Source organism: Diceros bicornis, chromosome 30 (assembly GCF_020826845.1).
Source record: "Diceros bicornis minor isolate mBicDic1 chromosome 30, mDicBic1.mat.cur, whole genome shotgun sequence".
Taxonomy (NCBI): domain Eukaryota; kingdom Metazoa; phylum Chordata; class Mammalia; order Perissodactyla; family Rhinocerotidae; genus Diceros; species Diceros bicornis.
The window spans coordinates 1,343,004-1,356,066 of NC_080769.1; the positions used below are offsets into that span (position 1 = coordinate 1,343,004).

A 13,063-nucleotide genomic window follows, 5' to 3' on the forward strand; every position below is an offset into this window, starting at 1 on the left:
TACTGCAGAGTAATAATCAGGCATACCATTAAATATCATTTAATCTACCTAATTAAATTTGTTGTACCTTTTGATTGATTAGAACACTAAAGTTAATTCAGAGTTTGATATTCACCAAATGTGTTAATCTGCTTACAACTGTCATGTGCCTCATTCCTCTTAGAAGTGTATCTTTGGCCCATCACAAGATTTTAATGAATCAAATCATCATAAATTAAGATAATGTACTGTCTTTTGGATGATCGGGAGGCATATGGGTCCATTTTGGAAATATGCCCATCTGTCTTTGCTCCCCATGGGAAGTTTCTGGTCACTAGGTCTCCAGGTGGCTTGCACAAGCCCTAGGTCTATAAAGCTTGGTGCCTCTCCTTCTAATTGAGGTAGAAATAAAAGAGGTCAGAGAGACTTATTAAAGTTTTGGTTGTATGAAGTCTTCAATGAAGACCATCCATGCATATTGTTCTGGATAGCTCTCTGTTCCTAAGACTACTAGCTACTTTAAGGGCTTGTCTGGAACTGTCAATGGTCTGATATTTTACCTTACCTGCAAACGAATAAGTTAGCTACCATGGTCTTACAGATGCTGGCAAAAGATACGAGACCCATGGGTCAGAGACACAGGACTTAATGACACAGCAATGGCAGTGGCCAGAGTATCAACATTTGCACTGGTTCACTAAATCCCACTTCCTGCAGGATGATACACAGTGGGTCAGGAGACATGCAGAGGGTTGCAAGAACTCAGAGCTTAAGGAACTCAAATCTTCAATAAGAGGCAGGAAATCTGCTGACCTTTGGTTTGGGGAAGGGTGTTATTTTTATTATACTGGGGAGTAAGCAAGCCTGCCTTTTGCTCCAGAGGAGGCCACTATTTCTATCTTCCAAGGTTGTCAGCTCTACACACATTCTTGAAAAGATAACCTGGTTTTACTGGCTTTCAAAGGTAAGCTTGAATGAGACTTCATCATCATTCCGTTCTTCTGTTACCTTTATTGAGATTGTCCAAATATGCTTTTTTCTCTGTAAAGTTCACTAACTTTATTCATACATAAGGGTTGCTTTTGGTTTTATTTATTAAGTTAAAATTTTCTTATTAGAGCAAATGAGGAAACTATTATGGGTTGGATCTGAAGGTATGCTTTTCCAGGAAAAATGTGAAAGAAGATCGGTGCTCACAGAACTTTGCCACAAGGAGTTGATATCAACTTAAATGATTTTGATTTGAATAGTGTTTTGTACAACTTTCTTCCATCTTACTTCATCCTCTCTGCTTCCTGTAACTCTCATATGGGAATGAGGCAGTTTCAGGGATTCACTGAACTCATTTACAATATTAAAATGGTTTTTTCTGTTGTTTTTTTTTTTTATTGAGGTAAAGTTAACATACAACATTAAATTAGTTTCAGCGGTACAACACAATAATTCAGTGTTTGTATAAATGTTGAAATGATCACCACAATAAGTCCAGTTAACATATGTCCCCATACATAGTTACAAATTTTTTTCTCTTGTGATGAGGACACGGCGTACTTCAAGGTGCAGAAGAATCAATGATGATGTCATACTTTTCCATATACAACTTGATGAATTTGGACATAAGTATACACCCTTGAGACTGTCACCACCATCAAGGCCACAAACATATCCATCACCTCCCAAAGTTTTCTCTCACCTCCTTTATTACTATTATTGTGTAGTAAGAACTCTTAGTATCTACACTATTAGCAAATGTGATGTACGCAATACAGTCTCGTTAGCTGTAAGCACTATGCCATATCCTAGATCTCCAGAACTTATTTATCTTGATTACTGAAACTCTGTATCCTTTGATCATCAGCTCCCCATTTCTCCATCCCCTTAACCCCTGGCAACCACCATTCTAACCTCTGCTTGTATAAGTTTGACTATTTAAGATTCCACATATAAATGAGTATTTGCCTTTGTCTGTCTGCCTTATTTCACTTAGCATAACGTCTTCTAGGTCCATCCATGTTGTCAAAAATGGCAGGAACTCCTTCTTTTTTCAAGGTTGACTAATATTCCATTTCTTTATCCATTCATCCGTCAGTGACATTTAGGTTACTTCCATATCTTGGCTATCGTGAATTAGCTACAATGAACATTAGAGTGCAGGTATTTCTTTGAGACCCTGAGTTCAATCCTGTGGGCATATACCAGAAGTGGGATTGCTGGATCATATGCTAGTTTTCATTTTTGGAGTAAGCTCCATACTGTTTTCCATAATGGTTTTACTAGTTTACATTCCCACAAGGGTTCCTTTTCTCCACATTCTCAAAAACATTTGCCATCTTTAGTTTTTTTGATAATCGCAGTCTTAACAGGTGTGAAGTGATAGCTCATTGTGGTTTTGATTTGCATTCCCTGATGATTAGTGATGCTGAACACCTTTTCATACACCTGTTGGCCACTTGTATGTCTTCATTAGGAAAAGTCTACTCTGGTCCTTTGCCCATTTTTTAAATTGATTTATCGTCTTGTTATTGAGCCAACACGAAAAAAGAGAACAAGATTTCCAGGCATTATGGATGCTTCCCAGTTGATACAGATGGTTTTGTATTTACAGTGGTACCAAAAGATCATGTTTCATGCTTTTTCTTCAGCTTGTTATAAGACCAGCAGTAGCTGCGGCATGGCAGATAATTGGGATCTTCTGGGTTTGGAGGTTTACAACATAAATGAGTGGTAAGGAATTTTTTATTATTCCAAGGAAATTATTGAGATCATAGTCCATGGAATTCAGGATTGATAGGTGTAGGAGGAAATTAAGGTGAGGATCGGTGATCTGGCACTACTTCTGATCATGAGGCACAGGTATCTACTGTATGAGTGTTTGAATAAAAATATTAGAGATCAGGAATTTGTGGTGGGTGAATATGTTTTCTGAATTATTTACTTTTGAACATAACCATTTGGATTATGTGAACATCTGGGATATGGGAGTAAGTCGTTAACAGGGGGTGGTTGATAATATCACTATTGATTTAACTTCTATGAACACCAAGTGGTCAATGGATTAAGCAAATGAGTAATCAGAAAACACAGAAATGGTAGGATTTGGGATTTAGTAAAGGACTGGGGACCGACTGTCCTGAGAGAGAGTGCCAGGACTTATGAGGTTGAGAGTGACAAGGACAAGAAAAGAATAGAAACACACTCAAACAAGGAGGGGGTGTTAACAGGATGGGGGAGGAGAAATGATCTGGAGTAGCCTTGAGTTTTGACCTTGAGCTTTCTGTTCTTGATGCAAATCTGCCTGATGACATCCCGGGACACAGGTCAGATCTATTCCCAGAGGATAGAGGGAGGGTGGAAGTACAAAACAGCCAGGATAATTGTCCTAAAAAGGCAGGCTTCCTTTATCATTTGTCTCAATTTCATGATTTACTTTTGTAGGGTAAGAGGAAAAGAAGGATGATAGCCACGTCTTCACAGAGGAAGCAGCATAACTGTGGGATCCAGTCCAAACCAAAGCCTGGTTTAAACATCTCCATCCCTATAAGGATGTCCAGTGACATATTCAAGAGGCTGGGTACTAGAATTCCATCCCATCCTGGCAATGAAGGGTCTCTGGGAGGACACCTTGGACCAGCCCCACCAGGTCTGCTGGCCAGAGAGACTGCAAGGACTCCAGGCCTGCAGCAGTGCAGGACAACTGGTAACTCCTTTCAAGCTTGCCAAAGGGTTGCAAAACCTAGCACCTAGTCACACAGGTGAATCCCTGCCAGGTGTGCTCGCAGGTGGTCTGCACTCCAGGTCCCATGCCCACTCCTGCCGGTCTTCAGATTTGGCAGGGATGATTCCAGGAGCTGATCTGGGCATTCCACAGCTCCACTGCCAACAATTTCTGGCGACTGAGGAAGGTATCAGGAAGGAGGAAAGGGCAGTGAAGAGCACAGGAGAGAGACTGGTGATAGCACTGATGGCGGACAGACTTGCTAGTGAGGCAGAGAAAGTGAGGGGCCAAGAAGGCCGTCTTGACAGCAGATGAAATGGAGCAGGCACCTCAGTGAGGTCTCTTGGCAGCATCCCAAATGTTTTTGTGCTTTGAGCTCTTGAAACTTTGAAATATAACAATACGTTTCTTTTATTAAACTCTGCTGCGTGAAATAGAAAATATAGACAGTGGTTTCTTTCTGAGGTGAGAGGTTGAGTTGCAGGTGAGGAGAGAAAGATCTTCCTTTTTCATGCTGTTCTCTCATTTTCCTTTACTATGTACTTTATTTATTTGTACTTTCAAGTCAGCAGCGAGTTATCAACGTCACAGGATGATTCAGTTTTTCCCCATACAGTCACAGTAAAACCTACTTAAAGTGGATTATTCTTTTTGTGTAATATTCCAATAGATTCCAAAATATTATTTCCAAAGCACTTCGATGTCTATGTTCTCAAATTAGATATTTACTTCTAGGTCTCCATTTTTGTGTTCCTTCTTGCATGCTACTTCAGAGTTGCATCTAAGGAAATACCAGATTTCCCTCAGTTTTTTAGATCCATATGTGTTGGAAATTTGATTCATGAAGATGGACATGGCAGCTGGGGGATTATGCTATTATCAAGAGACCATTTTTCGGCATCAGTAATCTGACAAGAACTCACTGCTTGTTGAGATTTAATTGACTATTTGAGGAATCAAGCTTTCACTATTGGTACTTCTCTTTCTCTTTGGAGGGGAAGTATTGCCTTCATAGTCTTTCCATTACCAAACCACTTTCCTGGGTGGCTGTGCCCTGTCAGGAAGGGCCTGGGATGCTGGGAACCAGGATTCATCCTCAGCTTCTGCCTGTCCTGAGAAGGCTTCCCTGGCAGAGTCCAGCCTGTGTGTCTGGGTGACACTTGCAGCCATCAGAAAGGAGGCGATAACTCACAAGTGCCAAGCGATTCATCTGGCTCTTGTCTTACAGGGTGTTTCCAAGGGATGAGGTTCAAAATGCCACTTGGTAACCCCTTGAAAGCTCCTGGTCACGGGGTGGGTTCTCGGTGTGAGGTCAGAGCAGTGTCTATTCACCACCAGATGGGAAGCATTTCAGTATTTTAATTGCTAAGTCTGTGTTCATGCACGACCATGGATCATCTGTTCCGTGGCATTTCCTGCTGGACCACCCCACACCCCTGTCATGCCTCATCTTTCAAAGCTCCAAACAGGGTTCACAACCCATCAGGTGGTTGTAATGTAACCACAGCGCAAGACGGGAAAAAAACACAACCACCCAAGGGTGACACACTTTAATGGTTCGGGCCAAATTGCCCCATTTGGACAAGTTGGCAACATCAACACTGAGTATGTAAACTGGAGGACTGTCTAAGACCATGGACCTCAGAATGACACGGCCTCAGATGTCACCTGGACAGCAAGGGACAGTGTGGGGTCACTCACTGGTCAGGATTATGGTCCCTTATCCTGGTAAAGCAGAGCTCACTCGGGATCCATCAGGCCAAGCCAGGGAGGAGGCTGGGGGCCTTCTAGGGAATTTCTGCCCTAAAGGGAATGGCATACGGAAGGCAGTTGTGCTGGAAATCCTGGTTCACAGAGAGCGGTCGGTCGTGTTTATGGAATGAGGCCCAGTGGTAGACTTAAAGCTGCGTCACAGATCTTTCCCATTGGATACAAAACAGCAGGAAACAGATTTCACAGTCCTGGACATGGACCCCAGCAGGATTCAATTCTAGGTCAGTGGTGAACATGGAGGCACTAGAGGGGTATCAGGAGGGAAAGTCCTGTCTGCCTTTAGTCCATTTGCAAATCACCTTTGCGGGCCTTGTCCTCTCCACATGCATGTTTTGATCTTTTTACATTGTTTTCCCCACTTACAGCTGATGCAATTCCAGAGATTGAACTAGAAAACTACAAGTTCCTAAAATTTGGTCAAAAGAAACCTCAACAGGAGAAGCAGAAAACATTCCTTCTTCCTCCAGAATGTAGAAAGGCACCCCCTGCCTATGGCACGACCTGGTCCTGGGTAGTGCTGTTTTAAAGACATCCACATTTCAGTGGTTGTTGCTTTGCCTGTGAAAGTACCATTAACCTTTAAATCCCAGGAGAACGGGCCGGGGACCGTGTCCGCCCCTGGAGCGGCTGAATGATACTGAAATGAACTTGTTCTCGGAGTTAGGGGGAATTGGGAGTGATGTCACTAGCCAAAAAGGGGGCTGGCCTTTCTCCCTTCTCCAACATACAATAAGTTGATGACTCAGAAGAGTTCTTTTTTTTTTTTATAATTTTATTTATTTATTTTTTTCCCCCAAAGCCCCAGTAGATAGTTGTATGTCATAGTTGCATATCCTTCTAGTTGCTGTATGTGGGACGTGGCCTCAGCATGGCCGGAGAAGCGGTGCATCGGTGTGCGCCCGGGATCCGAACCCAGGCCGGCAGCAGCGGAGCGTGCGCACTTAACCACTAAGCCACGGGGCCGGCCCAGAAGAGTTCTTGATTCAAGGAGAAATGTGAGATTCTGTGTCTCACTCACATGCCTACAGAAAGCGACAGAACCACACCACAACTCCCAAGCTGTAAAGGGAACAGGACTTTAATATAATATTCAAATATGTCATTTATTATTTACAACAAATAACCACTGTCTCTCCCCAATGGGTGAGTAGGTGCTGAGGTAGAGATGTCAGGGAGCTGGGATGGGGTCATCCCTTCTCTCTTGGGCTTCAGGGGACCCCAGGAATCAGCTTACAATGCTCCCCTTCCCATCAAATGGGAGGAGCTGACCCTGTGCATCGCAAGCATCCCAGCTGTGTCCCCGCTGCTGAGGATGGGGCTGTGATCGGCCACTGGTATGGGGTTCGGGGTTGGGGCCTGGGGGCTGAGTAGAAGAGTCGGGTTATCTTGCGTGGCCTCCCTCAGAATCATGGCCCCCCACCATGTCCCCACTGCACTGGGTGCTCCAGACCCTGTGCTCAGTGCTGTCAGCCACCAGTACCCCATTTGTCCCTGCCACGTGAGCGATCATTTAGTATTACCTATTTCACAGAGGGGGAAACGGAGTCTCAGGAAGCTGAAGAGAGTCACCCCAGTCACAGGACTGGTCAATAGTGGAGCTGGGATCCCAGTGCCAGCTATCCGACTCCCCAAGGCCACGCTTAGCCCAAAGCCTTACTGAACCCCTAGGAGTCAGTCACCCCGGCCCAGACACTCACTCACCCCTGACCTTGATGATGGCCGGTTCTTCTTGGCCTTGCGTACTCTGCAGGCCAACTAGGTCTAGCGCTCTGGCTGGCAGGACAAGGTGTAGCTACAGGACAGAGAGGCACCTGTGAGCCTACCAGGAACCACACCTCAGGGGTCCCCCCACTGCCTGCCCAGCAGCTGGAGTCTGGGTGTCCCAGAGATCACCATGTAATCAGGCCGGGGGATGAGTGGGGCACCATGGAGACAGGCTCTCTGGACTGGCCAACAGGGAGAGTCCACCCCTGCCCTCACCCAACTCCTGCCCGGCCTCACCTCTCATTCTCGTTGAGCAACTCCATGTCCTGGAACGAGGCCCCAAATGGCTCCCTCGGGCTCTAGCTTGTAATTCTTTGCAGCCTCCTGGAGCAGCAGGATCTCCCTCATGACTCGGTATTCCTGGGACCAGAGGGAAGGAGAGGATGCAGACAGGGCCTGGGTGGGGGATGCTGCAGGGGTCTTGTTGGAGGTGAGGAGTGGGGCAGGGGACCAGTCCTGGAAACCATCCTTCCCTCCAGTTCCATCCAGGATCTACCAGTTCTCAGAATGGGAATAATCAACCCCTCCTCCAGGAAGATTTCCTTGATGCCATCCTCCCCTCAACCCACCCGCCAATTGGATGGGTCTCCCACTTCTCTGGTATCAAACTCTTCCACTCAATGTAAGATACAGCGGGTGAAGCCAAGGACTGTTCTGCCCAGAAGGTCTCTGATTTCCACCTCCTTCCTCTCCCCTGCAGGGAGTGCCACAGCTGCTCCTCAGTACTCTTCTCAAGGTTGATCCCATTCCCCTGGAAGGTAGACAGCCAGAGTACATCAGACAAAGACCCCTAGCCTGACTAGCTCCCTATGCCCACCCCTTCTCATGTTGCACTACTGCCAGATCCCCAGAGGGGGCCAGGCATGCAGAGAAAACAGGACTTGGACCTAGGCTTGCCTCTGGGCTCCAGAGGAGGAGGACATGGGGGTGTAACTGAGGGACCTGGCAGCACAACTCTCTCTGATGACAGACTTGGAGGCTGAGGCTTCAGGCAGAGGGGACTGCTCAGGCACTTATGTGCTTCCTGACTTGGGGGGGGCCGACTTCTTTCTCCCTTCATGGGCAACATGGGAGTTACAGGCTGAGTCCAGCTCAGATAAAACCTCACGCAGCTCTGCCATCAGGCAACTCTGAGCTTCCCCAGCCTGGGTAACTGGAATGGGTTTCTCTGGCAGAAACTCTGTTCACTCATCGCTAAAATAGGCCTGATGCCCCAGCTGCCAGCGGTGGCTGCAAGGCTTTCATGAGAGGAGATGTGCCAAGTGCTGAGAACTCAGAGCTCAGTTCGGGGGCTCCCGCATCCCAAGGCTCAGAATCCTGGTCCTTCCTGCCTAGACCTCAGGTGCACCCACCTCGAAATAGTCACCCATCACCAGGTGCAGCATCAGCAGGTCACTGAGCAGAGTTCCAAGATAGGGGACAACACCTTGTGACATCGGGGTGTGGGTGGGATGAACCTTTGCTCTCAAGTCGACCCCATGTAGACCCTCTCCTGAAAAGTCCCCACACTCAGCCACCTGGCCCACCCCAGGGTTCCCACGAGGAGCAGCCTAGGACCCTCAGCAGCCTCCCGTCAATTCCTACTCCCTTCACACCCCAAGAACACCACACTCCTCCTCCTCACCTCCCAGGGCCGGCTTCTGGCAAATCACAGGGTGTGCAGTCCCTTGCCCTCCCCAAAACACACTCATCCTGCACCAGCTCTTCCAGGCCCTCCTCTTGGTCACTTCTACTGGGGGATTCAGACACTGTGGCACCAAGATGAAGGGCCCTCATCTTTTGATTTCAGGCCTCCAGCTGGGAGCACAGAGCCCCTCCCCCACAGGCACACTAACCTGCCGCTGCTGCTGCTTCTCCTGCACTCTCTGGGGGTTGCTCTCTGGGGGAGCAAACGTGGAGGGCCCCTCCTGCCAGGGTCGAGGACAGTGTCAGTGAGGCCATACTCCCCTCACCCCATTTCTCTCCAGCACCACTGGCCTCCGACACTGGACATCTGACTTGAGTCAACTGGTACCAATGTCATTCCATCCTCCAAGGTCTTGTGATTCCAGAACAAGCCCAGCTCCAACTCTCACTCTGGGTGTGAGCTTGGGCTTGTGGCCTGGCCTCCTTGAGCCTGTTTCCTCATCTGGAAAGTGTGAGAACTCCGGCTACCACACAGGTTCTCATGAGGACTCAGTGTCACAAGACTGTCATCATTGTTCTGGCCCTCACCCCTCCAGGTGGAGTAGGCAGAAAGCTCCCACATTCCTTTCCTCCCTCTTACCTCAACACCACCCTGTGAGGCCTGCACCACACAATCACCATCCCTCCATTTCCCTGATGAGGAGACAGAGACCCAAACATAGGCAGTGTGTTGCTCAGGGGCCCACAGAAGAGAGGCCGCTTGCCCCTCTCAGTCAGAGGCCCTGTTCCAACATCCTTGCCTAACCCCCAGCCCCACCACTGACAAGAGTCCTGTCCCTTGAGCTCTCAAAGCTTGGTCCTGGGCTGAGTCATGGATGGAGAGGACGGGGTGTCTTGGGAGTCTGGTTGAGTGGCTCCTGCCTGCCCCAGTCCCGTGGAGTGTCTGGGCCCCAGGCTGGGCCAGAGGCCAAGCCAAAGCCTTCTCCTCCCCAAGGAACGCCTCAGGACATTCCCCTGCACTGAATCCTTTTTTTTTTTTTTGTGAGGAGATCAGCCTTGTGCTAACATCTGCCAATCCTCCTCTTTTTTTGCTGAGGAAGACTGGCCCTGGGCTAACATCCATGCCCATCTTCCTCCACTTTATATGGGACGTTGCCACATCATAGGTCGACAAGCGGTGCGTCGGTGCGCACCCGGGATCCGAACCGGCGAACCCTGAGCCGCCGCAGCGGAGTGCGCGCACTTAACCGCTTGCGCCACAGGGACGGCCCCTGAACTCTTTCTTTATCCACTCAAGAACTGGACCTCCAAGGTGCCACCTCTGATCAACAGAGAAGGGGATGACAGGACATTTTGATTCCCCGTTTACATGAAGCTCCTAAGGTCCTTTCAGCAGGATCCACTAAGAATCCATCAGTTGCCTAGACGCTTCTCATAAGCCACTGGGGGCATATGTCATTGCCAACCAGGCACTCAGGTTAGACTCCTGTGGTTGATTCAAGTGAAGTGACTGCTCTAGGGGTCCAGTGGGGAGTCCCAGAATGCACACACATCTCTCACCTGAGGATGAGCAGCCTGTTTTTCCACCTGGGCCATGGGAATCCTCTGCCACGCACATCCCTGGGGCAGGCAGGATGCAGCCCCTTGGAGATGTGGTGAAGATAGAAGGAGCAGCAGGGTCCTGGCTTCCTGAGGATAGGTTTAGGCTGAGGGCTAAACCCACCCCAACCACCCAACAGCCTGGAAGAAGCTACATCCAGCAGGATGGACATACATGGAAGCCAGAGACCTGTTGATGGCGCCAGCTCGGCAACTCCTCCTGGAACAGCCCAGCCAACACCATTGTGTCTCATGACCAGGGCCTCCCGCCCACAAATGGCACCCCACCTGCCCATGGGCAGAACAGATCCCTCTGCTTGTTAATCTGGATGAGATAGACGGGAATGTTTCAGAGAAAGTTCAAGGGAGAAACTATCAAAACCACAGCCTGCCCAGTGCCCCTCCTCTGCACCCTTCCTCTCTTTCCAGACCCCCAGCCTCCACTCTACCTTGATCATCAGTTCTCTGCTCAAGGACTTGTCTTGACTATTGAGTTCCTTAAGATTTTCAGAGCTCTCTCTCAGGGGAGGGGAAAGAACGAGGGATAAATTTAGGAATAATGTGAGGGGTCTGAATGCAAATCCCTTTTCTTTGCAAACCCAAGAGATTCAAACTGCCTGAAGGAGTGTTCTCACTGGGCTCCTCTGAGCGCTAAGGTCTCATGGAGCTGGGAGGGGGCTCTCCTGTTGGTCACTGGGGTCTCCACTCCCCAGTTCTACAGAACAGCTCTGTTTTGACTGCTTTGAGTTTCAACTGGGCATGGGGTTCTGTTGCTATAAACACTTGAAAATCTCCAATTTGGCTCAACTTAGTACCTGACACTTAGGGAAGCCGAGTCCTAAAGCAGAACTGGTGCATTAAGGACCCCGGAAGGTTTAGAGACCCCCTGCCGAGGCCCAGGCCCTGTCCCCAGCATTTGCTGCCTCCCAGGAGTTCCCAGCTGACTGAGGGGCCAATGGCAGACATACAAGAGATCCCCCATCCACCCTGGTCCTCCTATGGAGAGAGGCCTACCCACCGGGAAACTTCCCCCGTGTGTTCTTCAGGTGGCTTGTGAAGGTTTTCTGCAGAGCAGAGTTGACAGTGCAGGACGAGAAGAAGTTCTTCAGGATCTCGAACTCCTGGGGAAGGGAAGAGAATGAGCTGTGAGGTGGGGCACTGTAGCCCAGCTTGCTCTAGCTTCAGTACCCTTCTATTTAAATCTCCCCTCCTGGATGAGACAGATGCTCAGGGAGTCCCAGAAGGGCACATTTAGGACCCAAAGAGTAACACTCACAGGGAGCAGGATTTTAGCTCAACCCAGGGAAGGAGCCAGGTAGGAAGTGAGCATCCTCTCACTGGGACCTGGAGTTAAAGTCAGCGGGCCCCTGGCAGGAAGGTCCTAGGGACTGTGCAGGGGCTTAGACCACACACTGCAATCCTGGGAGCTGATAAATGTGGAGAGGCAGTTCCCAAGGCTTCAGAGAGGGGCTCCACTGGGCCTCCCACAGCACACCTGGGCCACCTGGATCCAGCGCTCCACCACCCTCACCCTGTCCTGGGCTGTCTTGCTCGGGTCCCCGAGGCAGGGGATGATGACGAAGCTGGCCACCCTTCTGACGTGGTCGACGGTGGCCTGGACGTTGGGTGTCTGGTGCTCATTGCCGGGCTTGTTCCTCTTGCCCCAGGTGGAGCCCAGACACGGAGAGGACACCACCTTCTGGAAGAGCTCCTGGAGAACAGGGGGAGTGTCACCGAGCCCTGCCACACCCCAGGTCTGTGCCTACAGCCCCCAAAGTCCCACACAGGAGTCACAGTTTAGAGCTGGAGCTCAGAAAGCTCAGGATGTGGCCTGAGCCTTGTGACAGTCCCTGGCTTTTCTTCTCTGTCCACTGAGGACACCCAGCACAGGATGACCCAGGACCCAATACTGGCAGGGAAGGGAGAGGGGCATTTGAACCCAGCCCGTGCTGGCTAACTCCAAGCTCCAGATGGTGGCTCAACTAGGCTCATCCCAAGGGGGCATCTTCCAATACCCTGATCCCCCCTCTGGTCCCACTCCACATTCTGATGCACATCCCCGCGTGGCAGCTACACCCACAGGCCTTGTCTGTCTCCCTTGTAGTGGAGTACACATCAGGCGTCTAATAAGTCCTGAGGCTGTTGAGACTCCTGAGCAGACGGTTGGGCCACCAGGGTCCAGGCTGTACACAGTGAGCCCTTCCCTGCACAGATGGGCCAGGGCCCACCCAGCTTTCCATCTCTTCTACCTCATGGAGTTGGCACAGTCACTCTGTGCAACAGGTCCTCTTAATGTCCACCTCCACGGTCTGCAGGTGGACAGCAAAGGCTTGGGTGTTCAGAAAGTTGCCCAGGTCTTATGATTGGTAAAGGGTGGAGCCTGGATTTGGGCCCAGATCATAGGAGTCTGGATCAGGTCTGGGGCAACGATAGCAGAGGGAAGGCCTGCCCCACACCACCCTGAAAGCCCAGCTGCTCACCGCATCCATCATGGTAAACTGCTCCACCACCAGCTTAGGAGGGAAGGCCATGAGATTAAGCTTCTCACGCTCCTTAAGAGCCACAGGTGGAGATGGACTTCTCACTAGAAATGATGGTCCAGGTGAC

At 49.5% G+C, this 13,063-nt stretch overlaps 1 protein-coding gene across 6 annotated transcripts in view; it reads right to left on the reverse strand.

The window, feature by feature from the left end:
* LOC131394246 (ral guanine nucleotide dissociation stimulator-like) overlaps window positions 1-13,020 on the reverse strand; it is a 34,606-nt gene extending 21,586 nt beyond the window's left edge. For 2 of the 6 annotated variants that reach the window (XR_009216087.1, XR_009216088.1), the window contains exons 1-7: window positions 12,937-13,020; window positions 11,952-12,167; window positions 11,475-11,577; window positions 10,418-10,542; window positions 9,067-9,138; window positions 7,801-7,982; window positions 7,169-7,259 (exon numbers count right to left, since the gene is read on the reverse strand). Coding sequence is in view for 2 of the 6 variants with exons in the window: in XM_058525458.1 (XP_058381441.1) it covers window positions 7,229-7,259; window positions 7,801-7,982; window positions 9,067-9,138; window positions 10,418-10,542; window positions 11,475-11,577; window positions 11,952-12,167; window positions 12,937-12,987 (780 nt within the window). In the remaining 4 variants the exon portion in view is untranslated. The other 4 variants (XR_009216086.1, XR_009216085.1, XM_058525458.1 and 1 more) reach the window with 4 other exon arrangements.
* Window positions 13,021-13,063: the final 43 nt, after the last annotated feature.